Source organism: Lepus europaeus, chromosome 11 (genome assembly GCF_033115175.1).
Source record: "Lepus europaeus isolate LE1 chromosome 11, mLepTim1.pri, whole genome shotgun sequence".
Lineage (NCBI taxonomy): Eukaryota > Metazoa > Chordata > Mammalia > Lagomorpha > Leporidae > Lepus > Lepus europaeus.
In genome coordinates, this window is record NC_084837.1 from 71,248,526 (window position 1) to 71,275,811 (window position 27,286).

General features: G+C 36.7%; 1 protein-coding gene across 1 annotated transcript in view; it reads right to left on the reverse strand.

Moving 5' to 3' along the window:
* The window catches only part of FAM227B (family with sequence similarity 227 member B), a 216,648-nt gene that overhangs the window by 174,781 nt on the left and 14,581 nt on the right, over window positions 1–27,286 (reverse strand). Inside the window, exons 4-8 of the mRNA XM_062205873.1 lie at window positions 21,530–21,761; window positions 17,869–17,936; window positions 13,099–13,134; window positions 12,530–12,634; window positions 9,842–9,940 (exon numbers count right to left, since the gene is read on the reverse strand). Coding sequence (XP_062061857.1) covers window positions 9,842–9,940; window positions 12,530–12,634; window positions 13,099–13,134; window positions 17,869–17,936; window positions 21,530–21,761 — 540 coding nt within the window. The remainder of the gene's footprint in view (window positions 1–9,841; window positions 9,941–12,529; window positions 12,635–13,098; window positions 13,135–17,868; window positions 17,937–21,529; window positions 21,762–27,286) is intronic.

The window sequence follows — 27,286 nt, forward strand, 5'->3', positions numbered from 1 at the left end:
CCATCCCACAGCCACAAAATACACATTCTTCTCACCTGTACATGGAACTTTCTTTAGGATTGACCACAAGTTAGACCATAAAGAAAATCTCAGCAAATTCAAGAAAATGTACAGATTCAATGCAATACTAATAAAAATATCAAAAGATATTCTTTTCAGAGGTAGAAAAAAATGATGCTGAAATTCATATGGAAACACATGAGACCCCAAATAACTAAAGCAATCTTATACAACAAAAACAAAGCCAGAGACATCACAATACCAGATTTCAGGACATATTACAGGGCAATTATAATCAAATCAGCCTGGTACTGGTACAAAAACACATGGATAGACCAATGGAATAGCATAGAAACACCCAAAAACAATCCAAGCATTTACAACCAACTTATCTTTGACAAAGGAGCTAAAATCAATCCCTGGAACAAGGACAGTCTCTTAAACAAATGGTGCTGGGAAAACCAGATCACCACATGTAGAAGCATTAAGCAAGACCCCTATCTTTCACCTTTCACTAAAATCCACTCAAAATGGACTAAACACCTAAATCTATGACCTGACACCATCAAATTATTAGAGAACATTGGAGCAACCCTACAACACATCAGCTTAGACAAAGAGTTTTTGGAAAAGACCCCAGAGGTACAAGCAATCAAAGCCAAAATTGAGAAATGGGATTACATCAAATTGAGAAGCTTTTGTACTGCAAACAAAATCAGCAAAGTGAAGAGGCAAGTGACAGAATGGGAGAAAATATTTGCAAACTATACAACTAATGAAAGATTAATAACCAGAATATATAAAGAGGTCAAGAAACTCAACAATAACAAAACAATCCAGCTAAGAAATGGACAAAAGGCTTAGACATTTTTCAAACGAGGAAATCCAAATGGCAAATAGACACATGAAAAATGCTCAGGATCCATAGCCATCATAGAAACACAAATCAAAATCACAATGAGGTTTCACCTTATCCTAGTTAGAATGGCTTTCATACAGAAATCAACAAACAACAAATGTTGGCAAAGATGTGGGGGACAAGGTACCCTAATCCACTGTTGGTGGGAATGTAAACTGGTAAAGCCACTGTGGGAGACAGTGTGGAGATACCTCAGAAGTCTGAATATAGACCTACCATATGACCCAGCCATCCTACTCCTGGGAATCTAATCTACCCCAGGGAAATGAAATCAGCATATGAAAGAGGAATCTGTACCTTCATGTTTATCATAGCTCAATTCACTATAGACATGGAATCAACTCAAATGCCCATCAACTGAAGACTGGGTAAATAAGTTATGGGATATACTAAGGAATACTACACAGCATAACAAAAATGAGGTCTGGTTATTTGCAACAAAATGGATGAACCCAGAAAACATCATACTTAGAGAAATAAGCCAGTCCCAAAGGGAAAAATTCTACATGTTCTCCCTGACCTGTGATAACTAATAAAGCACCTAAAAGGCAACATGTAGAAATGAAGTTGACACTTTAGGAAGCAATGACTTTGAACAGCCCTTCTCTTGACTGTTGAGGAATAGTTTTTATTCTATATTTTCTTTTCCTTTATAATATTTACATTATCTTTTTCTTTCATATTAATCATTGAACTTTTTACTGAATATAGAGTTAACCATATGTATAAAGATAATTGAAAATTGTTCTTAGTAAACAACAAATGTGAGAATAAGAAAGGGAAGAGGAAGGGGGGTGGGAGTGTGGTGGGAGGGTGGGTATGGTGGGAAGAATTACCAAGATCCTAAAGTTGTAACTGTAAATATATTAAGTTTGTAACTGCAAAGCAGTATAGTCCTGCATACATTCCTACGGACTTACTTCTAAGGGTACAGCTTAACAACTTGCCATGAGATCTCAAATTCCCTTAAGCAGCCTGGTAAAAATAACAGCTTAAGTGTTATAGAGATCAAATGGATAGGATTAAGTGGTAATGTGACCATACAGATAGGATCAAGTGTTAAAGTGATCATATAAATAGGACTAAGTGTTTGGAAATAATAATAGAATTAAAAAGGAGTAAGGGCTCCAATATGGGAAGCAGTCCATACAGCAGACTCATAGAAGTACAATCACTATAAGTAGCATTCCGAACTCAGAATCAGCCCTTAAGGCATTCCAGTATGGCTGAAAAGGTGAGGGAAGCATTTCAGGCATGGAAAGCCAAGACACTCTGGCAAAAAGGTTCTACATAAAGAACCTCTGTGGGTGAGACCCCAGTGGAAAGAAGTGGCCAACAAAGAAGGATGTACTTTCTCTGAAGGGAAGCAAGAACTTCCACTTTGCTTATGGCCTTGTCAATCTAGTGCATCCAAAAGGCTTCCATAGCTGAGGCAGCTTGTGTCAAGATCCTTGGGTGAGCACTGATGTCATACATAAGAGTGTTAACTGTTAAACAAACAACAAAGTCACTGTACACTAACTTCCCATGCAGGATCTCTGTCCCCAAAGAATTATATCATGAGACTTAATAGTAGAGCTTGTTCTAAAGAATCACTTCCTTTTAGTGTATTAAATGGAGTATATCAAAAAAAGAACATTTTTGAGCTAACAACTGGAATAGTGAGGCAGATATGTCACAGGTAGTGGAGAAAGTGTGAATTTGGAGGCCAGCATACATTGGCCCAGACCCATATTCTGTTTTCCATGGGAAATGTGGCTTTATGAGAAGGGATTTGTGGATTACTTATGGAAATAAAAAAATTACTTACTTTATTAACTAAAAAAGAAATATACAATATTAATTGCAATCATGCAGTGCAATAGAGTACTAAAACTTATAATTCTAGTCTTAACTGAAACATCATAGCCTTTTATCAATTTCTTCCCTTTCCTCCTATTGCACTGTCCCAGCCTCTGTTACTCACCTTTTTACTTTCTGTTTCTATGAGATCAACGATTTTAGATTCCACACATAAGTGAGATCACACAAATACATATTTTGCTGTGCCTGGCTTATTTCACTTAGCATAATGTCCTCTAATTCCATCCATGTTGTGTCAAATAATAAGATTTCCTTCTTTATTAAGGCTGTAAAAATTTATGTATCTATATATTTTCTTTATTTATTCATTTATAAACATTTAGGTTGATTTCATTTCTTGTAAGCTTATAATAATGCTAAAATGAACATAGCTAGGTTGGTATTACTTCAACACATCAATTTCAATTTTGTTGGATATATATATAGAGATGAATTTCAGGATAACATGCTATTTCTATTTCTAGTTTGAGGAAACTCCATACCATTTTTCAGATTTGCAGTAATAATGTACTTTGCCCATTTTTAAATTATTTAATTAATTCATTAGAGAGTTAGAAGTACAGACAGAGATAGAGAACTTCTATCTGCTGTTTCACTTCCAAATGTCCACAATAGGTGGGGCTCAAGCAGGGATTTGAGAATTAAATCCAGGTCTCCCTCATGAGTGGCTGGGATCCAATTATTTGAATCACTCCCACTGTCTTCCAGGGTCTCTATTTGCAGGAAGTTGTAGTTAGGGGCCACAACATCATTTTTTTTAGATCTGCGAGGAATGTCATTGGTATCTTGATTGGGATCACATTGAATCTGTAAATTACTTTCAGTAGTCTTGAAATTTTGATGATATTAACTCTTTTTTTTATAAAACTTTTATTTAATGAATATAAATTTCCAAAGTATAGCTTATGGGTTACAATGGCTTCCCCCCTCCCATAACTTCCCTCCCGCCCGCAACCCTCCCCTTTCCCGCTCCCTTTCCCCTTCCATTCATGTAAAGATTCATTTTCAATTCTCTTTATATACAGAAGATCAGTTTAGTATATATTAGGTAAAGATTTCAACATTTTGCCCATATAGCAACATAAAGTGAAAAAACTACATTGGATTACTAATTATAGCATTAAATAGCAATGTACAGCACATTAAAGACAGAGATCCTACATAATTTTTTTTCAAATTAATTAATTTTCTATGCCATTTCCATTTTAACACCTGGTTGTTTTTTTTCATTTCCAATTCTCTTTATATACAGAAGATCACTTCAGTATGTAATTAGTAAAGACCTCATCAGTTTGTGCCCACACAGAAATGCAAAGTATAAAAATACTGTTTCAGTACTAGTTATAGCATCACTTCGCTTTAGACGACACATTAGGGACAGATCCCGCATGGGGTGTAAGTACACAGTGACTCCTGTTGCTGATTTAACAATTTGACACTCCTGTTCATGGCGTCAGTAATCTCCCTAGGCTCTAGTCATGAGTTGCCAGGGCTATGGAAGCCTTTAGAGTTCGCTGACTTTGATCTTATTCCGATAGGGTTATAGTCAAAGTGGAAGTTCTCTCCTCCCTTCGGAGAAGGGTACCTCCTTCTTTGATGGCCCCATTCTTTCCACTGGGATCTCACTCACAGAGATCATTCATTTAGGTCTTTTTTTTTTTCCATGATATCTTGGCTTTCCATGCCTGCTATACTCTCATGGGCTCTTCCGCCAGATCCGAATGCCTTGAGGGCTGATTCTGAGGCCAGAATGTTGTTTAGGACATCTGCCATTCTATGAGTCTGCTGTGTATCCCACTTCCCATGTTGGATCTTTCTCTCCCTTTTTGATTCTATCAGTTAGTATTAGCAGATACTTGTCTTGTTTGTGTGATCTCTTTGACTCTTAGACCTATCAGAGCTATCAATTGTGAGCTGAAATTGATCACTTGGACTAGTGCGATGGCATTGGTACATGCCACCTTGATGGGATTGTGTTGGAATCCCCTGGCACATTTCTAACTCCACCATGTGCGGCCAGTCCGATTGAGCATGTTCCAAATTGTTCATCTCCTCCCTCTCTTTTTCCACTCTTAGATTTAACAGGGATCACTTTTCAGTTAACTCTTATAATCAATGAACTTGGAATATTTTTCCATTTTTTGTGTCCTTTTGTATTTCTTGCTTTAATGTTTTATAATTTTCTTCATAGAGATTGTTGACATCCTTGGTTAAATTTACTCCAAGGTATTTAATTTTTTTGTAGCTTTTGTGAGTGGGATTTATCTTAAACATTGTTTCTCAGTCATGGCATTGTCTAGGTATACAAAGGCTATTGATTTATGTGTGTTGTTTATATCCTGCCACATTACCAAAATCTTTTATGGACTCCAATGGTCTCTTAGTTGAGTCTTTTGGGCTCCAATAGTCTCTTAGTCTCTTTTGGATCCCCTATTTATAGAATCATGTCATCTACAAAAGGATATTTGACTTCCTCTTTCCCAATTTGTACCCCTTTGAGTTCTTTTTCTTGCCTAATGGCCAAATCTTCCAGGACTATATTGAATAGCAACAGTGTGAGTAGGCAAACTTGTCTGGTTCTGGATCACTGTGGCAATGCTTCCAATTTTTCCCCACTCAATAAGATACTGCCTGTGAGTTTGTCACAGATTGTCTTGATTGTGTTGAGGAATGTTCTTGTGTACCCAAAGTGCCTAAGGTCTTCATCAAGAAAGGATGTTGTATTTTATCAAATGTTTTCTCTACATCTAATGAAAAATATTTTTTTGGTTTCTCAGTTTGTTAATGTGATGTATCACATTCATTGATTTTCAAATGTTGAACCATTCCTGCATATTAGAGACAAACACCACTAGGTCTGGACGAATGATCTTTCTGATGTGTTGTTGGATTTGATTAGCTAATATTTTGTTGTGGATTTTTGCATCTAGGTTCATCAGGGAAATTGGTCTATAGTTCTCTTTCTCTGTTGTATCCTTTTCTTGTTCAGCAATTAAGGTGATATTGGTTTAATAAATGGATTTTGGGAGGATTCCCTCCCTTTCAATTGTTTTGAATAGCTTGAGAAGAATTGGAATTAGTTCTTCTTTAAATGTTTTGTAGAATTCAGCAATGAAACCATCTGGTCTTGGGTTTTTCTTTATTAGGAGGGTCTTTATCATTGACCCAATCTCTGCATTGGTTATTGGTCTGTTTAGGTTTTCTCTGTCTTCATGACTCAATTTTAGTGGATTGTATGTGTCCAGGAATCTACACTTCTTCTGTTTCCCTATTTGTTGGCATACAGCTCTTTCTAGTAATTCCTGAGGATTCTTTTTATACCTGTGGTATTTGTTGTTACATTTCCTTTTTCATCTCTAACTGTATTTGCTCTTTCTTTATATGTTTTATAATTTCTGTTTGATAGCTTGGCATCTTCAAAAGGCTAGTTGAAATGGTGATATATAGAATTTAAGCTGGCAAATACACATGCCTCTTTTTTTTCCATAGCCTTTTAGGGACTCAAGTCAACTAAGTACATTGTTGAACTGTATTTTGATTTTGTTTTTGCTATAGTTACTCTCATGAAACACAACCTTCAAATTCCTTTTGTATTACTTTTTAGAATTCTCCAAGAACTAGTTTTTTACTTCATTGATTTTATTTAATTATTTTTTTCTTCTCATCTTCCTTCTCCTTCTTCCTGCTCCTTTTCTTCTTGTTATTCTTTTCTAATAATTGGGATATTTTATTTTAATTTTGGATACCAAAGTAATTTTATTCCTTAATCAAGCATATATGGCTTCATTTTTCTTCTTTTTAAATTTGTATAAAGAGATTAGATTTAGTGCATTTTCATATGTACAATTTTAAGCACATAAGTAATGATACCCCCATCCACCCTCCTTCATTCCTTTCTCTTTTTTCTTTTAAATTTTGAGATAACATATTTTCAATTTGGTTTATGATTACAGGCTTAATCCTCCACTAAATAAATAATTCAACAAGTAGAAAATAGGAAAAGACCACTATTTTGCCAGAGTATAGACAAAGACTATAAACAATAAACAAATCTCAAGATGTCAACTTAACTAATATATATTACATTTTTGTACTCTATATATTAGCTACCACAAATCACATATGATATTTATATATTGGTGTCTGGCTTAATTCACTAAGCATAATGCTTTCTATTTTGCATCCATTTTGTTGTAAAAGACATGATTTAATTCTTTTTATGGCTATGTGGTATACCATTGCGTGTGTGTGTGTGTGTATTTACTTTATCTAGTCATCAGTCAATGAACATTTGGGTTGATTTCATATCTTAACTTTGAATGGGACTGCTATAAACAATGGGGGTCAGCTATACACTGTTGGTGGGGGTATTTAAACTAGTACAACCATTATAGAAAACTGATCTAGCATATCACCCAGCTATCCCACTCTTGGGAACTCATCCAAAGGAAATGAAACCAGCATATGAAAAGAGTGATCTGTATCTTCAATTCTTCTTTCTTTTCCATATTTATTTTTATTGGTTTCCATTCTGGTCTTTATTATTTAATTCTTTCGTTTGCCTTCAATTTCATTTCATCATGTATTTCTAACTTTTCAAGGTAAAAGCTAAGGTAACAGTTTTTGAGAACTTTGTCTTTTTTTTTCTAAAATAGGCATTTTAATGCTACAAGTTTGCCTCTAAGGACTTCTTTAGTTACTGTCCCTAAATTTTAATCTGTATTTTCCTTTTCATTCAGTTGAAAAGAATTTATTTCACTGTTGATTCTTGGATTGACCCACATTTACTGAAAAATGTGTTATTTAGTTTCCAGATATTAGGGGAATTTCCAAAAATCTCACTATTACTCATTTATAATATAATACCATTTTGGTCTTCAAATCCACTTTGTATGAGATGAGTTATTATAAATTTATCAGGTTGCTTTTCTAGCTCAGGAAGTAGTTTATCTTGGTAAATGGTTAATATTTCTTGAGAAACATGTATTTGTTGTTGCTGGTAGGTGCCACGGATGAATGTGTCCCTTAAAGTTCATGTGTTGGAAACTTAATCACCAAAATGCAATGTTGGGAGGTAGAGTCTAAAAGGAAGTATTTGGGTTTTGGCAGCACTGACCTCATGAATAGATAAATGCCATTATCAAGGAAATGGGTTATTAATGTGGGAGTGAGATACCTACTCTCTCTTTTCTCTCCCCTTTTCCCTCTCCCTCTCTATCTCTCTCCTCTTCCCTCTCTCTTCCCAGCCTTGCACTTCTACATATCACCATGGGGTGATGCAGCTAGGAAGTCCTTGACAGATGCTGGTTCCTCAATCTTAGACTTCCCAGAATACAGAACTATGGATCAATAAATTTCTGTTCAGTATAAATGATCTAGTTTGTGGCATTCTATTTTTTTAAAGATGTATTTATTTATCTGAAAGTCAGAGTTACAGAGAGGCAGAGGCAGAGGTAGAAGCAAAGGCAGAGGCAGAGGCAGGGAGAGGTCTTCCATCCGCTGGTTCACTGCCCAGATGGCCACATGGACAGAGCTGCACTGACCCGAAGTCAGGAGCTAGGAGCTTCTTCTGGGTCTCCCATGTGGGTGCAGGGGCCCAAGGACTTGGGCCATCCTCTATTGCTTTTCCAGGCTATAGCAGAGACCTGGAAGAAGATTGGAAGAAGAGCAGCCGGGACTAGAACTGGCACCCTTATGGGATGCCAACGCTGCAGGCAGTGGCTTTACCTGCTATGCCACAGCACTGGCCCCTGGAATACTGTTTTAGCGGCATAAAAGGGACTAACACAGGAGGGATGTTTAATAAATGTCATTGGTTGGACAAGGAACTTGGCACAGCAGTTTATTATGTTGTTTAGGATACCCACATGCCATATTAGAGTGCCTGGGTTGAAATCCCAGCTCTTTCTCCAGTTCTAGCATCCAGCTAATTAATGCACAGCTTGGGAGGCAGAAAGTCTTCACCACTCACTTGGGAGACTTGGATAGAGTTCCTGGCTCCTGGTTTCTACCTGGTTCAGTTCTAGCTCTTGCAGGCATTTGGAAAATGAAACAGTGAATAGAAAATTTCTGTTTCTGTCTATCTCTACATTTCAAAAAAATAATCAAATATAAATAAATGATGTAGATAAGATGTTTGATAATATTGCTAAATTCTTCTATACCAATCTATAACATTAGTGATGTTTTGAGATAGTCTATCAGTTATTGAGAGTAAGATGCTGAAATCTTCAACCATATTTATGAATTTGTTGATTTTTCATTGAAGTGTTAACATTTTTATTAGTTGTGTTTTGAGTTATTTTTATTAGGTATGTATATAAATAAGATTGTTATAACATCTTGATGAATTGACCAAATTATCATCATATAATTATTCTCTTTGTTCCTGATTTCATTCTTTGATTATTTACTGTGTATGATAGGTTCAAAACACTGTGACTTATTGGGTTATATATATTTTTTATTGTTGTCATATGGTTAGAAATAATGTACTTTCCATCTTTCTGAAAATTTTTGCGAGCCAAGGTCCAAAGGACAATTTTTCAAATAATTAAAGATACTACAATATCAATACTAATGTTCTTCTAGTCAAACACTGTTAGCTCACGTGGTACTCATTTCCACTCTCTTTTTCTTTCCCAGATGATCCTCTCCTTGTATTTTTAGTCCTATCAGAATCTTGATGTTTCTGAATCAATTAAGATCCATTATTTAATCTGTAAATTCTTTGCCAAATGGAATTCCCTTTAATGTCACTTATTTGCAGTAGGTCTTCTATTCAGTCTTCACAAGCCCATTATTGTAATGAGTAAATCTCTAACTCCATTACACACTGTAATGCTTTATTTCACTAACCATTTTTTGATTAATGAAGATCTAGAGTCTTTGAAATATAAATTGTTTCCTGAAAGAACTCTAGACTTCAAGGGGACTTCTAACATGTGTGGGATGCTTAAAAACTAATCTCTGTGAAACAATCCAGAAAAAAAGCTTTTGTCAGGGTTACTTCTACAGAAAAATTAATTAAGCTAAAAATTAACTTAAAATATCACTCACCTTAAATTTATGGAGAAACCACCACCAAAAAGAGTCATGCAAAAGAGCAATGGAGGCTTCTGAGAGAAAATACATCTTCCAGGTTTTAAAAACTCTTTCCTGTGGAAAAAAAGATCAAATTGTAAAAATCACAAAACATTTTAACACAAATAGGCTTTAAAAAGAGTATGTATTCAGGGATTATAGACCAGTAATGTCAAAAATTTAACAGGAACCACCCATTTATATTAAATTTTCTAGTAGCTACATTGAAAAAGTAAAAGGTGAAATTAATCCTGAAGACATTTTATTTAACCAAATAAAATATTTTCTACCCTTTTGGCACTAGGTCTTTGAAATATGGTTTATATTTTATATTTATAACACATCTTGTTTTGAATACATTTTCATCAGAAATATCAGATCACTATATAGACATTCTAAAATATATGACTGTAATTGTGTTCCAACATAATTTAAAGTTTTTCAATAATGGAAGCAAATAATAGTGTTTAGTTTTATTTATAATTTAAAAGAAATAAAATTAAAAATTGGGGTCCTTAGTTGCATGAACCACATTTCATATGTTCAATAATAATACATGAATAGTTGCTATTACAAGGATAGAGAAACAATAGCAAAAATGTAAGATACATAATTTCTTCATTTTTCCACTAAAGACAAGGATCAATAGTCATGGAAATTGATCAAAATTGGTACATAAGGTTAAATATATTGGTAATGACAAAGACTATACATTTTTGCTTAAATAGGCATATTCAACTGATCATTTTTTCTTCTTATTCACAAAAGTTTATAAATGCCAGACTCAGTAGAATTCAATATTTTTTCTAATGAAATCCATTGGTACAAATTCCTACTCCTCAAATACAAGTTTACACACACAACATCAGACAACTTTTATAGCAAGACAATTATTTATCTCAAGTCTACACAGAGTATATCTTGCAAACATATCACAAGAAATTTGTCACTTAATCTGTGGAGAGCATTTCTTTTAAATATCCCACTAGGTACACAGTACAATTGGTAATAGCTTCAACTTTGGTTCAATATTAAAAAAAAAAAAAGATCTAAGGCCTGTGCTGCGGCTCACTAGGCTAATCCTCCGCCTGTGGCGCCAGCACTCTGGGTTCTAGTTCCAGTTGGGGCGCCAGATTCTGTCCCGGTTGCTCCTCTTCCAGGCCAGCTCTCTGCTGTGGCCCGGGAGTGCAGTGGAGGATGGCCCAAGTGCTTGGGCCCTGCACCCGCATGGGAGACCAGGAGGAGGCACCAGGTTCCTGGCTTCGGATCGGTGCAGTGCACCAGCCGTAGCGGTCATTTAGGGGTGAACCAACGGAAGGAAGACCTTTCTCTCTCTCTCTCTCTCTCTCTCTCTCTCTTTCTCTTTCTCATTTTCTAACTCTGCCTGTCAAAAAAAAAAAAAGAATAAAAAGCAAAGATCTATTTATTTTATATTTGAAAGGTAGAGCAGTAGAGAGAGAAGAGCCAGAGAATGAGAGAGACCTCTCCACTGGTTCACTCTCCTAAGGGCCACAACTGCCAGGTCTTAGCCAGGCTAAAGCCAGGAGCCAGGAACTACATCCTGATCTCCCACGTGGGTGGCAGGGATCCAAGGACTAGGGCCATCTTCTGATGCTTTCCCAGGAACACTAGTGACAAGTTGTATCAGAAGCATAGCAGCTAGGACTCAAACCAGCATTCTGTTATGGGATGTAAGTGATGCAAACAGCAGCTTGACCCCCTGCGCCCTAATACCAGCCCCACGTTTAGTAATTTGTAATGTTAAAGAATGTATATGAGGGGCCAATGCCATGGCTCACTTGGTTAATCCTCCGCCTGTGCACCAGCATCCTATATGGGCACTGGGTTCTAGTCCCGGTTGCTCCTCTTCTAGTCCAGCTCTCTGCTGTGGCCTGGGAGGGCAGTAGAGGATGGCGCAAGTGCTTGGGCCCTGTATCCACATGGGAGACCAGGAAGAAGCACCTGGCTCCTGGTGTCGGATTGGCACGGCGCTGGCTCTAGTGGCCATTTTGGGGGGTGAACCAATGGAAGGAAGACCTTTCTGTCTCTCCCTCACTGTCTATAACTCTACCTGTCAAATAAATTAAAAAAAAATGTATATGAAGCATATGAACATAAAAAGTAGAAAATTAAAATACTTAGAGTAAAATAAGCAATTTTACCAGTAACAAGCCATTTTACCCCTGATAATCATTTTACCCCTGATAATCACTGGCCATTAATACTACCACTTTTCATATGCAATCTTCTATCATTCGGTTATTTTTTAAGGATACTACCCAACTCCTCAGGACACTTGGAGGCTCAAAAGTAACAACAAAAGGATTGCAGAGAAGTGCTCTCATAAGTTATTTCAGGGTCAAAATTAGCAAGTTTGAAATATCCTGAGCTGATAGAGTAGGAACATAGAATAAAAACCACCTGTTACTGTTTCAAACCCATACACACTAGCAACCTCAGACTCCTGTGACTGTAACAGAGTCTAACGTTTTTTCTTCTGGTAATCAAGGAATTTGCATCACTGGTCTTTCCTAACAAATTTAATGTCCAAAGGATCGTTTTTTTTTTTTTTAACAGCTAATTTATCACGGTTTTAAATAAAGGCCTGATTCATTATAGCCTTAACTTTATTATACAATGATCCTAAAGATAATGTTTACATACATCATAGTTTCGGGATTGTAAAACAAAAAGATAAATTCGTTCAGCATCCAAATGTCTGGGTAGCTGAGTAAGTTCATTTGTTTTGAATCCTGGGAAGTTACAACCCTAAAAAAAGAAACATCATAGAATAGTTATTATTTTACTCACAGTGTAGTATTCTCATATGACTACAAAGGACAAATATTTAAATATCACTCAATTGACAAATTTATTTAAATTCTTTTTACTAAAACAAGTAAAAGATTTTATATCGAATTTAAGAAAAATCTTTATATTTTCTGCTTCTTGGAACTTAAAAGTCCTTGTATACCCCCTATGCCAAATCCAAAAGCCAAACAAAATATTTTAGAGATAATTTTATACATACTCAAATAACCAAGAATTTTACCTAGACTATGTATAAAGAAATATGGACTAGGCACAAACAGAAAGCTTCTATACTTGCTTCCAACTCTCTCCCATGAGACCTCTACCTGTATTTATAGCTATATACATATTATTGTGTACATTATTTTAGCCCCACATAATACTTTTCACATATAATGTGTCAGAACAGAAATTTTAAATACCTCTATATTCTTCTTTGTCATCATTATATCTGAAAGCTGGAAAACATTTAAAAATTCAAAATTAAAAGATTTTTATGTGTCAAAATCCTAAAAATCAAATCTAGTAAAATATTTTTATTGAACATAAAGAATAATTTTTAAAAGTTTTGTTAGTATAGTTCATCTAAAGGTCTTTTAAGTAGTAGCTAAAAATTCATCTGATAAAATTGGTCAGACTTTTAAAACTTCTTTTGAAAATAAAAAGAAACCAGAACATTTTAATGAATAATATAAATACCAGGTGTTTCCATATTCCCATAGCCTAGAACACATTCTTGTTGACATTTTAGCACTTGAATCAAGACTACACTTTTAAAATAAGTAAGAAGTTTAAATATAACAAAATATAAAATTTATGATCTCTAGTTCTATTAGTATATTCCCCATCTTGGAATTATCCTTTTTTGGTTTCTATATGTTCCATTCCATTAACTATGTACGCATATACATACACACATACAGACAATAAAACAGAGATTTCATGTGTTTTAAATCTTAAATAGATTTTATATCTACTGTAAATATTATTTGGTAACTTGATTCATTCACTCAATATTAAGTTTTGACATTCAAAGCAGATATTTATGTAATTAATTTCCATATAGTTTTTCTACAGATAAATAAATCAATGAAAGTTCACAGGAAATTTTAGTGAAACATTCAAAGAACAAATGTTGTCCCTATTTCTATGAAGTAATAGAAAGAAAGATAAAGCAAAGGACTTCATTTTCTGAGGTTAGTATAATTTTGATACCCCAAGCAACCAAAGATAATATGGGAAAACATAAGTAAATTTTGCCAAATATAGATTCTTTCAATAAAGTAAAGCCAATAAACTCTAGTAATGAATTTAAAAAGTATAATCTAAGAAAATGAAATGTTTCCATTTCTGAAAAGCTGTTAATACAATCTGCTATGTTCCCGTCAGCATAGTTGACTTAATCTCTTTTACTTTCAAGTCACAGTTTTCTTCAAGACTTGAGGACAGTGATACCCATCTTTACATCTACATTCATATTCACATCCATAATATGTCTAGATATCTTTAGTATAATAAACTCGGAATATGAATTTCCTTAACCTTAAAGAATACAGCTATCTAACTATTTAAAGTTATACTTAATTGCAAAGTTCTAATTAATATCCTTTCTACTAATATTGGTGATGAGAAATACCTAGTATTGGTGAATAATACTCATACAGCAAAAAAATTATATATACTAACACAACTGATTTAATAAAATAATAGAAGAACTATCTAGTTGACATTAGTAATGAAAATTGAAAAAAATCAATGAAAAAATTTAATAGAGAATGTACAGAACTTACATGAAAAAATCATGCAAATTTATTGATAGGCCTATGATTTTGTGCTATACTTAATTTTTTTTTTTTTTTTTTGCACAGGCAGAGTTAGACAGTGAGAGAGAGACAGAGAGAAAGGTCTTCCTTTTTCCGTTGGTTCACCCCCCAAGTGGCCGCTACGGCCGGCGTGCTGCGCCAATCCGAAGGCAGGAGCCAGGCACTTCCTCCTGGTCTCCCACGCGGGTGCAGGGCTCAAGTACCTGGGCCATCCTCCACTGCACTCCCAGGCCACAGCAGAGAGCTGGACTGGAAGAGGAGCAACCAGGACAGAATCCGGCGCCCCGACCGGGACTAGAACCTGGGGTGCTGGCACCACAGGCGGAGGATTAGCTTAGTGAGCCACGGCGCCGGCTGCTATACTTAATTTTCTTAAATACCATGGCACTAAAAACAAAATTTCAATAAAAATAGTATATCCATGCAAATATAAAATTCTAGATATCAAAAAAGATTTTGGGGCTAAAAGGGAAAAGAGAAAGTGACATGAATATTTGTAAGTTACTGATTTGGGTCAATATTTTAAAGTATAAATAGCTTTTAGAAATAAAAGGAGAAAAGCTCAGAAATAGTTAAATTTCATAAATAAGTAATTCACAATAAGAGAAACAAAAGACCTAATAAAAACCAAAACAATTCAATTTCATTAGTAAAAGGTATACAATTTATAAAAAATTTGTAAACATTAAAAATGTGATAATATTTAATGTCTGCAAGGCAGTAGATAAGGGATCATTCACAAATATGTTGTTAAAAAATTTCAGGGAGCTTTACAGAAAACAATTTAAGATTTCCAGATTTTCTCTTTCAACTGGTTCTACTTTGGTCAATTTATTAAATAAATTTATTAAATAATCATGGGTAAGTGCAATCTTTAACTCCATAAAAGCTGGAACATAAAAGTGGAATGTGAAAACTAACCTGTGTCCATGAAAGGTCTCTCTCAGTAAGATCCCAGTGGATAGAACGGGCCATCAAAGAAGGCAGTACCTTTCTCTGAAGGGAGGAAAGAACTTCCACTTTGACTATGACCTTGTCTAAGTAAGATCGGAGTTGGTGAACTCAAGAGGCTTCTATAGCCTTGGCAGCTCATAACAAGAGCCTCAGTTGATCACTGATGTCATAAATAAGAGTGTCAATTGTTAAATCAACAGGAGTCACTGTGCACTTACTACCCATGTAGGATCTCTGTCCTTAATGTGTTGTACTATGAGAATAAATGGTAAAAATAGTCTTCAAACAGTTCTTTGTGTGTCTGTGTGGATGCAAACTGTTGAAATCTTTACTTAGTATATACTAAGCTGATCTTGTGTATATAAAGATAAGTAAAAATGAATCTTAATGAAGAACGGGATGGGAGAGGGAGTAGGATACGGGATGGTTTGCAGGTGGGAGAGTGGTTATGGGGGGAAAGACCAGGATAATCCAAAAGTTGTACTTTTGAAATTTATATTTATTAAATAAAAGTTTTCTTAAAAAAAATCCAACCTGTGCCCAACAAAATGGCTATTGAATTAGACTATTTATGAAATATACATTTTTAAAATGTTTTAGATATATGATAGATTATAGTATATGATAGAAATCTCACAATACATATAATGATAAGTAACATATAATCTTACTTTTTTAGATAAATAAAAATTAAAGTAGTTAGTGAGAGACATTTTATCTTAAATGATTGAATTATAATACCAATTCGTTTTAGTGATTATACATTTATTTCTTTAAATTTTCTAAAATGACTACCTTAGTCATAATGATGAATGAAGAATGAAAGTTATTTTGAGGGGCTGGCATTGTGGCACAAAAGTTTAATAATCCTCTGTCTGCAGTGCCTACATCCCATATGGGTGCTGGTTTGAGGTTCAGCTTCTTCCCTTCTGATCCAACTCTCTGCTAATGCTCCTGGGAAAATAGTGGAAGATGGCCCAAGTACTTGGGTCCATGCACCCGACATTGGAGACACGGAGGAAGCTCCTGGCTCCTGGCTTCAGCCTAGCCCAATTCTACCTTTTGCAGCCATTTGGGAAGTGAGCCAGTAGATGGAAGATTTTTCTTTCTCTCTTCCCCTCCACCCCCTGCTTCTTTCTTTCCTCCCTCCCTTCTTCTCTCTGTATTTCTGCCTTATTTTGGGGGTCGGCGCTGTGGTGTAATAGGCTAAGACCCCGCCTGTGGCGCCGGCATCCCAAATGGGTGCCGGTTCCTATCCTGGTTGCTGCTCTTCCCATCTATCTCTCTGCTATGGCCTGGGAAAGCAGTAGAGGATGGCACAAGTGCTTGGGCCTCTGCACTCCATGGGAGACCCAGAAGAATCTCCTGGTACCTGGCTTCGGATCATCTCAGCTTGTCTCAGCTCTGTTCAGCAGCCATTTGGGGAGTGAACTAGCAAATGGAAGATCTGGCTCTCTTTCTCTCCCGTTCTCTATCTGTAACTCTACCTCTCAAATAAATAAATAAATCTTCAAAAAAAGTTATTTTGAAATTTAAAAAACTTCAAAAATTAAAAAAAACTAACATTAAATGAAGTGGACAGACTTGTGGTAACGAAGTTTTCATAGCTTTAATATAATTTTAGAATGTAGTTTAAAATTCTAAATATCTAACAGTAATTAAAAATTCTGTTATAATTTTAATCAAATTCTTAAAGATCATGAAAAATTTGTTTCAAGTTAAATTTGTTTCTAAAGGAAAATGACCAATATAGAATGTGCATTTTACATATAAGTTGTCATAAATTATCAAATAACTAGATGATGGAATATTTAACCATTAAAATAATTTTTCAAATAATTTGTAGTTATATGAAGATGCCAGTACTCTCATATTGAGTGTAGGAAAAAGAGTCCTGTTATTTTATTATATTTTATTTATTTATTTATTTTTTTGACAGGCAGAGTGGATAGTGTGAGAAATTGACAGAGAGAAAGGTCTTCCTTTTGCCGTTGGTTCACCCTTCAATGGCCACAGCAGCCGGCGCACTGCAGCCAGTGCACCGCGCTGATCCGAAGGCTGGAACCAGGTACTTATCCTGGTCTCCCATGGGGTGCAGGGCCCAAGGACTTGGGCCATCCTCCACTGCACTCCTGGGCCATAGCACAGAGCTGGCCTGGAAGAGGGGCAACCAGGACAGAATCCGGCGCCCCGATCAGGACTAGAACCCAGTGTGCCGGTGCCGCTAGGCGGAGGATTAGCCTGTTGAGCCACGGTGCCGGCAAGAGTCCAGTTATTTTAAAAACACAGAGATAGATAGAATACAAAAGACTAAAAAAAATTTACAAAACTGTAGTGCTTATCTGTGGAATTATATTGCCTACATTTTCTGTGTAAATATAATCTTTAAGGATGATAAAAACATAAATACCATACCATTATCTTCTTTTTCCTATCAAACTTCTTTACAAATGTCTTGTATCTTCCCAGTTTTTCGTAAGCACCTTTACAAAACATAAGAATTCACAACATACATACATATTCTGTAAAACTGAGGAAAAGTTTAAACAATTTAAACAAATTATTTAGTGAATTCAACTAGTTATTTTAATAAGTACAATGCAAGACACACTCTTAGTTGAATGGATAATCAGAATTCTTATATTGTTCTTTGCTTTTCTGAAATATCATGTTCCAAGTAACAGGTTTATAGCATTCTTACAGACTGAACAGGATTTAGCTCCCCAATCTAATGGGAGATATTTAAACCCAAAAATGTTAATAGTTGATGGATTTAGGGTGGAGACTGGATCTAATTATAGCATCTGAGAAGGTGGGCCTGTAGAAGGTGTTTAGGTGATTGGAGGTATGCCCTCAGAAGGTAATTTTCTCTGGAGGGTTAGTTATGTAAGTGGAGTGTGTTTCCTGTGTCTCTCTCTGCTTCCTGGTGCATTATGTGATCATTCCTCTGCAAATACCCACGACTGCTGACCTCCATCAGATGCCTAACAAATGGTGCCACCCAATCTTGAACTGTGAACCTCCAAAATGAAAGTCAAAATAGAGCTTTTTTTTCTCAAGAAGCTCCTTGGTTATTTTAGTTAAAGTGACAAAAAAACTAATATAGGTGCTTCTTTTTTTAATTTTTTGTTTTAAAGACTTATTTACTTATTTGAGAGGTAGAGTTATAGACAGAGAGAAGGGAAACAGAGAGAAAGGTCTTCCATCCACTGGTTCACTCCCCAAATGGCCACGATGGCAGGAGCTGAACAGATCTGACGACATGAGCCAGGACTACCTCCAGGTCTCCCATGAGGGTGCAGGGTCCCAAGCACTTGGACCATCCTCTACTGCTTTCCCAGGCCATAGCAGAGAGCTGGATCAGAAGAGCACCTAGGACATGAACTGGTATCTGTATGAGATGCTGGTACCACAGGTTGAGACTAATCCTACTATGCCACAGTGCAAGTCCCGCACATACTCTTATATCTAAAGTGTTACCTCAATCCTTCCCTTCTGAAAAAGTCCATGTTTTTCAAATATGTCAGTCACTTACATTTGGGTTTTTACATGGTTACCTTAAATCAATAAGTGAAGAAATGTTGTGCATGGCCCAGTGAAAGATTATGGGGCTTTGAAATCAGATACTGTAGACTTAAATCCAAGCTTGGTATTTACATATTTAAGACTATAAATATAAAGTATTTTAATCAGGAGGAAGGTATGCAGGGATAAATTCATATTTTGCTGTTTGCTTATAGGTATCTTTCTAACACTAATTATATATATATATATATGTACATATACACAGATATATATGTTTGAGGGTACTTTAAAGTTTGTGCAATAATGGAACTTGGAGATAATGTTTGCATATATATATTTTTTATTTTTTATTTTATTTTTTGACAGGTAGAGTTATAGACAGAGAGAGACAAAGAAAGGTCTTCCTTCCGTTGGTTCACCCCCCTGCTAGAAGGAAGACTGACTAGAAGGAAGACCTTTCTCTCTGTGTCTCTCTCTCACTATCTATAACTCTACCTGTCTAATTAAAAAAATTTTTGAAATAATCACAAACTACTGAACATTTTACCCATCTAGCTCCCTGCTAATATACTTGTGAGGGCAGCAGAGGATGGATCAAGCTTCAGTTTGGCTCCTGGCTTCAGTCTGGTCCAGCTATGGCCATTGCACCCATTTGAGGAATGAGCCAGCAGATGGAAGATTTTTCTCTGTGTCGCTCCCTCCCCCCCCTTCTTTCTCTCTCTCTCACTCTGCCTTTCAAATAAATAAAATAATCTTTAAAAATGTCAATAAGAAAATTTTAAATAGTAACTTTTTTCTTTTAATTTTTTTTTGACAGGCAGAGTGGACAGTGAGAGAGAGAGACAGAGAGAAAGGTCTTCCTTTGCCGTTGGTTCACCCTCCAATGGCCGCTGCGGCCGGCGCACTGCGGCCGGCGCACCGCGCTGATCCGATGGCAGGAGCCAGGTGCTTCTCCTGGTCTCCCATGGGGTGCAGGACCCAAGCACTTGGGCCATCCTCCACTGCACTCCCTGGCCACAGCAGAGAGCTGGCCTGGAAGAGGGGCAACCGGGACAGAATCCGGTGTCCCGACCAGGACTAGAACCCGGTGTGCCGGCGCCGCAAGGCAGAGGATTAGCCTGTTGAGCCACGGCGCCGGCTTTAAATAGTAACTTTAATAGTAATGTATTTAAATACATTCTCAGAATTTAAAAATTCTTATTCTAAAACAGAAAATTAAATATCTAAATATAACTAATTAATTTATTTAACTGATATCACTTTCAAAGATTCTATATTACATATTTTCCCATTAAATCAAGAATAAGACAAGAATCGCCAATAGTATTTAATACTATTCTGGAAGTTTCAACATAATTAGATAAGAGAAAAATTATACAAGTATTAAAAAGAAGTAAAAACTGTTGTTAGTTATAGATATCCTTCTCACTAATTCAATTACTGCATACTGAATACTAAATATTCTTACAAATTTTAGGTACTTGTTTTCTTCTATCCCAACCCTTGCTGAATTGTTCATAGTTATGTTGATACAGTCATGTTTTCCTGACATTCTCCTACCTCTACTGCAGTTTAACAAAGTTTACAACTGTTTCAGACTTTCTTGCAGTAATAACACTTTCTTCAAAACCACAAGTTTATTTCAACTAAAAACCTGTATTAGATCATTTTATGTTGAAGATGTTTTTTTTTTATTTTATTATTTTTTTTTGACAGGCAGAGTGGACAGCGAGAGAGAGAGACAGAGAGAAAGGTCCTCCTTTTTGCCGCTGGTTCACCCTCCAATGGCCGCCGCGGCCGGCGCACCACGCTGATCCGAAGGCAGGAGCCAGGTGCTTCCTCCTGATCTCCCATGGGGTGCAGGGCCCAAGCACTTGGGCCATCCTCCTCTGCACTCCCGGGCCACAGCAGAGAGCTGGCCTGGAAGAGGGGCAACCGGGACAGAATCCGGCGCCCCGACCGGGACTAGAACCCGGTGTGCCGGCGCCTCAAGGCGGAGGATTAGCCTGTTGAGCCAAGGCGCCGGCCATGTGTTGAAGATGTTTTAAAAAAATAATTTCTAGCCGGCGCCGCGGCTCAATAGGCTAATCCTCCGCCTAGCGGCGCCGGCACACCGGGTTCTAGTCCCGGTCGGGGCACCGATCCTGTCCCGGTTGCCCCTCTTCCAGGCCAGCTCTCTGCTGTGGCCAGGGAGTGCAGTGGAGGATGGCCCAGGTCCTTGGGCCCTGCACCCCATGGGAGACCAGGAGAAGCACCTGGCTCCTGCCATCGGATCAGCGCGGTGCGCCGGCCGCAGCGCGCTACCGCGGCGGCCATTGGAGGGTGAACCAACGGCAAAAGGAAGACCTTTCTCTCTGTCTCTCTCTCTCACTGTCCACTCTGCCTGTCAAAAAAAAAAAAAAATTTCTTATCATTTCAAGATATTTTCTACCTTAGTATTTTATTCTTCATGAAAATGCACATAGAGACACAGATACACACAGATACACACACACACACACACAAGCACAGAACTGACCATTATTTCACTCATATATTAAAAAATGCTTACTTGCTTTGGAAATCATGTCATTCCACTCAAATATTCTGGATGCATGGTTTTTCAGAAGAACAGAACAGTCACTTAATCTTGACTCCATCGACATGTGTGCCTCATCTATTCGAGGGACAGTTTTCCATAGATATGAATAAATTGAAGTAAATGAACTATCTTCTTTTATAGTTTTCATAATGTGTACCCACTTATCATGATCTTTAAAACAGATTTCCCTTGGCCAACAATCCTGAAAAAAATATGAAAGAGAAAATACACCTTAAGTTGCTTTCAATGAATTTAGAAAATAGAATTCAAAACCAAAACAGCCAAAATTAAGATTTTTATTTCAGAGTATTATATTTTATTTTTTTAAATGTGAAATAATCTGGGGCCGACACCATGGCTCACTTGGTTAATCCTCCACCTGCAGTGCCAGCATCCCATTTTGGCACCGGTTCTAGTCCCGGATGCTCCTTTTCCAGTCCAGCTCTCTGCCGTGGCCAGGGAATGCAGTGGAGGATGGCCCAAGTGTTTGGACTCCTACACCCGCATGGGAGACCAGGAAAAAACACTTGGCTCCTGGCTTCGGATCGGCGCAGTGCCGGCTGTAGCAGTCATTTGGGAAGTGAACCAATGGAAGGAAGACCTTTCTCTCTGTCTCTCTCACTATAACTCTACCTGTCTAATTAAAAAAAAAATTGAAATAATCACAAACTACTGAACATTTTAGTGCTTACGTTTTTTCTGAATCATTTGAGGATAAGCTGCTTGATTGCTCAATCATCCTTTAGTATTTCAACATCTATTTACAAGAAACAAAAACATTTTCCTACATAATAACAATATAACTACAAGAATCAGGAAATTTGAATCAACTATTGTTTGTTCCCCAAAGAGTTCATGTATTAGAAACTTGGTCATTAGTGTGGTGATATTAAGAGGCGGTGCATCCATTCAGAGGTGGGGCTATTTGGAGATCATTTGAGAGTGCTACCCTTAAAAGAAATTGATGTAGTTCTCCTAGGATCCTGGTTTGTTCTCACAAAGGGGTTGTTATGAAAAAGTACACATAGCCCCTCCCCATTTCTCTCTTTGATTTACTATCTTGCTATATGATCTCTCTGCCTGCCTCATGCACTTCCACCATGATGCCATCTCTGGTGTTGTGAATCAGTTAGGGGAGCCCTCACCAGTGCCAGCACCATACTGTTTGGACTTTCAACTTCCAATAATGTGAGCTAAATACAAGGTACACACCCTCAAGTATTTCATTCTAATAACAGGTAGTAGACAAATATAGCATTGGTGTATTTTTCCTATTTAATTTCAGACTGTATTTGAGTTTCATCAATTGAACCAATAACGCCTTTTATAGAAAAAAAAATCTAGTTCAGAATCATACTTTGCATTTAGGTTTCATGTCCCTTAATTCTCTTTTAATCTGTAACAGTTCCTCAATATTGTTTTGGTGGGGGAAGGAAGATTTGGAGGCTTGGTTTTATTTATTCTTAATTTTTTCCATTTTTTAAGTTGTATTAGTAACAAGCAAACATTGGGCCTATCTGTGATATTCATGGGATATTATGCATGCACTGTGTAATGATTACCAAAATAAAGCTAATTAACATAGCCATCACATTACACACTTTTTTTTGTAGTGAGAACATTTAAGATCTACTCTGTTAGTAATTTTCAATTGTGTTATATGTTATTAACTATAGTCACCATTATGTCCAATAGATCACCAGAACTTATTCAATCTATGAAATTCAATCTATGAAAATTTGAAATTTGAAATTCTACATGTAAGTTGGAACAGGTACCAATCATCTGTGTGTGGCTTATTTCACTTAGCATAATGTCCTTCAGGATTATCCATTTTATATAAATAATAGGATTTGATGATTTTAAATGCTGAATAATATTCCACTTATATACACACAAACATATACATTTCTTTTTCCATATGTTGATGAACATCTACGTTCATTCCAAATCTGGACTCTTCTGAATAATGCTGGGAGTACAAATATCTCTTTGACAGACTGATTTCATTTCCTTTGGCTATATATTCAGATGTGGGATTGCTAGATCAGATGGTAGGTTTGTTGTTAATTTTCCAAGGAATATCCATACTATTTTTCATAATGGCTATACTAATTTATATTCCTACTGCAAGACTGCCATTTTTCACATGCTTACCAACATCTATTTTTTTGTCTTTTTGATCATAGTCATTCTTTTTTAAAAAAGATTTATGTTATTATTTATTTGAAACATAGAGTTACAGAAAGACGCGGAGAAACAGAAAAGAGAGGTATCTTCCATCAGCTGGTTCACTCCCTAAATGGAATCAGAAACTGGGCCAGCTGGGATATGAACCTGAGTTCATATGGGATGTTGCCATTGTAGGCAGTGTCTTATACCTCTGTGCCACAATATCAGCTCTTGATCATAGCCACTCTAACAGATGTGAGTTAATATCTCATTGTGGTTTTAGTTAACATTTCCCTGATAATTACTGATGTTTCTGAGTATCTTTTCACACCCCTGTTGGCCATTTGTATATCCTCCCTTGAGAAATGTTTAGTTAAGTCCTTTGTCCATTTTTAAATTGAGTTATTTGTTTTATGGTTATTGAGTTATAGAGTTCCTTGTATATTTTGAATATTAACAGATATATCATGTTTTGAACTTTATCAGATGTATGGCTTTCAAATATTTTCTCCCATTTTCCAGGTGGTGTCTTTATTCTGCTGATTATTTCCTTGGACAGGCAGAGGTCTTTAGATTAATAAAATCCCATTTGCCTATCATTGCTTTTGTTGCCCATGTTTTTGATGCCACAGCCAAAAAAACAATCATTGTACAGACCTATGTCATGGAGTTTTCCAGCAACATCTTCTTCTAGTAGTATTACATTTTCATACCTTAACTTTAAATCTTTAATCTATTTTGAGCTTTTTTTTCCCCTGTATTTCATTATTTAGCATGTAGACACACAATCATCCCAATATCATTTATTAAAGAGAACGTCCTTTCTCCCTTTTGTGGGCTTGGCACCTTTGTCAAAAATCAATTGAACATAAATGCATATATTTACTTTTAGGCCGCATAGTTTACTCTCTTGGCCAATGTGTCTGTTTTTATGTTATTATCATGCTGTTTTGATTATTATACTTTTTTAAAAGATTTTTATTTATTTGAAAAAATACACAGAGAAGTAGAGGCAGAGAGAGAGAGAGAGAGGTCTTCCATCCACTGGTTCACTCCCCAATAGGCCACAATGGCTGGGGCTGGGCCAATCCAAAGGCAGGAACCAGGAGCTTCATCCAGGTCTTCCCACAAGGGTGCAGGGGCCCAAGGACTTGGACCATCTTCTACTGCTTTCCCAGGCCATACCACAGAGCTGGATCAGAAGTAGAGCAGCCATGACTCCAACTGGCGCCCATATGGGATGCCAGCACTGCAGGCAGTGACTTTACCTGCTATGCCACAGCACTGGCCCCTGATTACTATACTTTTGTAATATGTCTTAAATAGTGTGGTGCTTCCAGCTTTGTTCTTTTGTTTTGATAATTCAAAGTCTTCAATGGTTCCATATACATTAAAAGAATTTTTTTCCCTAGTTCTGTAAAAAAAAAAAAAAATCAAATTTCAATACTTAGTCCATTGAACATGTAGGTTAGTTTGGGTAGAATGGACATTTTGACAATTCTGGTTCTTTGAATCCATTAATATAGATTATCTTTCCATTTATTTACATCATTTTCAATTTCTTTCATCAATTTTTAAATAATGTTCAGTGTACAGATTTTTATATTCTTGGTTAAATTTATTTATATTTTTTATGCTACTACCATAAATGTGATTGTTTTCTTGATATTTTTAAATATCCCCAAAGCAGCATTTATTTACCTATTGGATTCCAAACATTTACTTTAGATGTCTGGCATTTCATAATTATGTATCTTGATTGATGTGGGCTGACCCACAATGAGCTGTCAGGATATATGTCATCTACAAACAAAGACAATTTAAAATGTCCCTTTTTTATTTGAATTTTTTTTTTTTGACAGGCAGAGTGGACAGTGAGAGAGAGAGACAGAGAAAAAGGTCCTCCTTTTGCCGTTGGTTCACCCTCCAATGGCCGCCGTGGCAGGTGCGCTGCGGCCGGCGCACCAAGCTGATCCGATGGCAGGAGCCAGGTGCTTCTCCTGGTCTCCCGTGGGGTGCAGGGCCCAAGCACTTGGGCCATCCTCCACTGCACTCCCTGGCCACAGCAGAGAGCTGGCCTGGAAGAGGAGCAACCGGGATAGAATCCGGTGCCCCGACCGGGACTAGAACCCGGTGTGCCGGCGCTGCAAGGCGGAGGATTACCCTACTGAGCCGCGGCGCCGGCTGAATGGTTTTTTAAAAATTTTATTTAAGTTATACAAGTTTTATGTATTTCCTATATACAGATTTAGGAACACAGTGACACTTCCTTCCTTACCCTCCCTCCTAGCTATGCTCCAACCCTTTCTCTTCCTCCCTCTCTCATTCCCACTCATAATTTTTACAAATATCTACTTTCAGTTTACTTAATGATTCTACAGCTATCCCTACACTAAGTAAAGAGTTCAACAAAAAGTACGAAGGGAAAAAATAAAAAAACACTATTCTTCAACAGAGTAGACAGAGGCTATAAGCAATCATCAAATCTCAAAATGTCTATTTCACTCAATACATTACATTTCAGCTACTCTGTTAGTTACCTTGGATCAGGGAAAACATATGACATCTGTCTTTTTGGGACTGCCTTATTTCACTAAGTATAATGGTGGCCAGTTGTGTCCATCTTGTTGCAAAAGACAGAATTTCATTTTTTTTTTTTTTTACAGCTGAGTACTACTCCATAGTGTACACATACCATAATTTCTTTATCTAGTTAACAGTTAATGGACATCTGGGTTGATTCCATATCTTAGCTATTTTGAATTATGCTGCAGTGAACATGGGGTACAGATAATTCTTTCAAATACTGATTTCTTTTGGTTTGGGTAAATTCCCAGGAGTGGTACGGCTGGGCCATATGGTACATCTATAATCAGATTTCTGAGATATGTCCATGCTGTTTTCCACAGTGGCTACACCAGTTTACATTCCCACCAACAGTGAACCAGGGTACCTTTTCCCCCACATCCTCGCTAGCATTTTTGGTTTGTTGATTTCTGTATGAGAGCCTTTCTAACTGGAGTGAGATGAAACCCCACTGTAGTTTTGAATTGCATTTCCCTGATGGCTAGTGATCCTGAGCATTTTCTTAAGTGTCTTCTGGCCATTTGCATTTCCTCTCTTGAAAAATGGCCATTCAAGTTCTTTGTCCATGTCTTAACTTGATTGTTTTGTTGTTGAATTTCTGGAGCACTGTACAGATTCTGGATGTTAACCCTTTATCAGTTGCATAGTTTGAAAATATTTTCTCCCATTCTGTTAGCTGCCTCTTCACTTCACAGAGAGCATCTTTTGCAGTGCAGAAGTTTTTCAGCTTGAGGTTATCCCATTTATCAATTTTGACTTTGACTGCCTGTGCTTCAGGGTCTTTTCCAAGAAGTCTTTTCCTATGTCAATGTCTTGCAGAGTTTCCCCAACGTTTTCTAGTAATTTGATAGGTCATAGATTTAGGTCTTTGATCCAATTTGAGAGTATTTTTGTATAAAGTGTAAGGTATGGGTCTAGTTTCATACTCTGCATGTGGAGATCCAGTTTCCCCAGCACCAATTGTTAAAG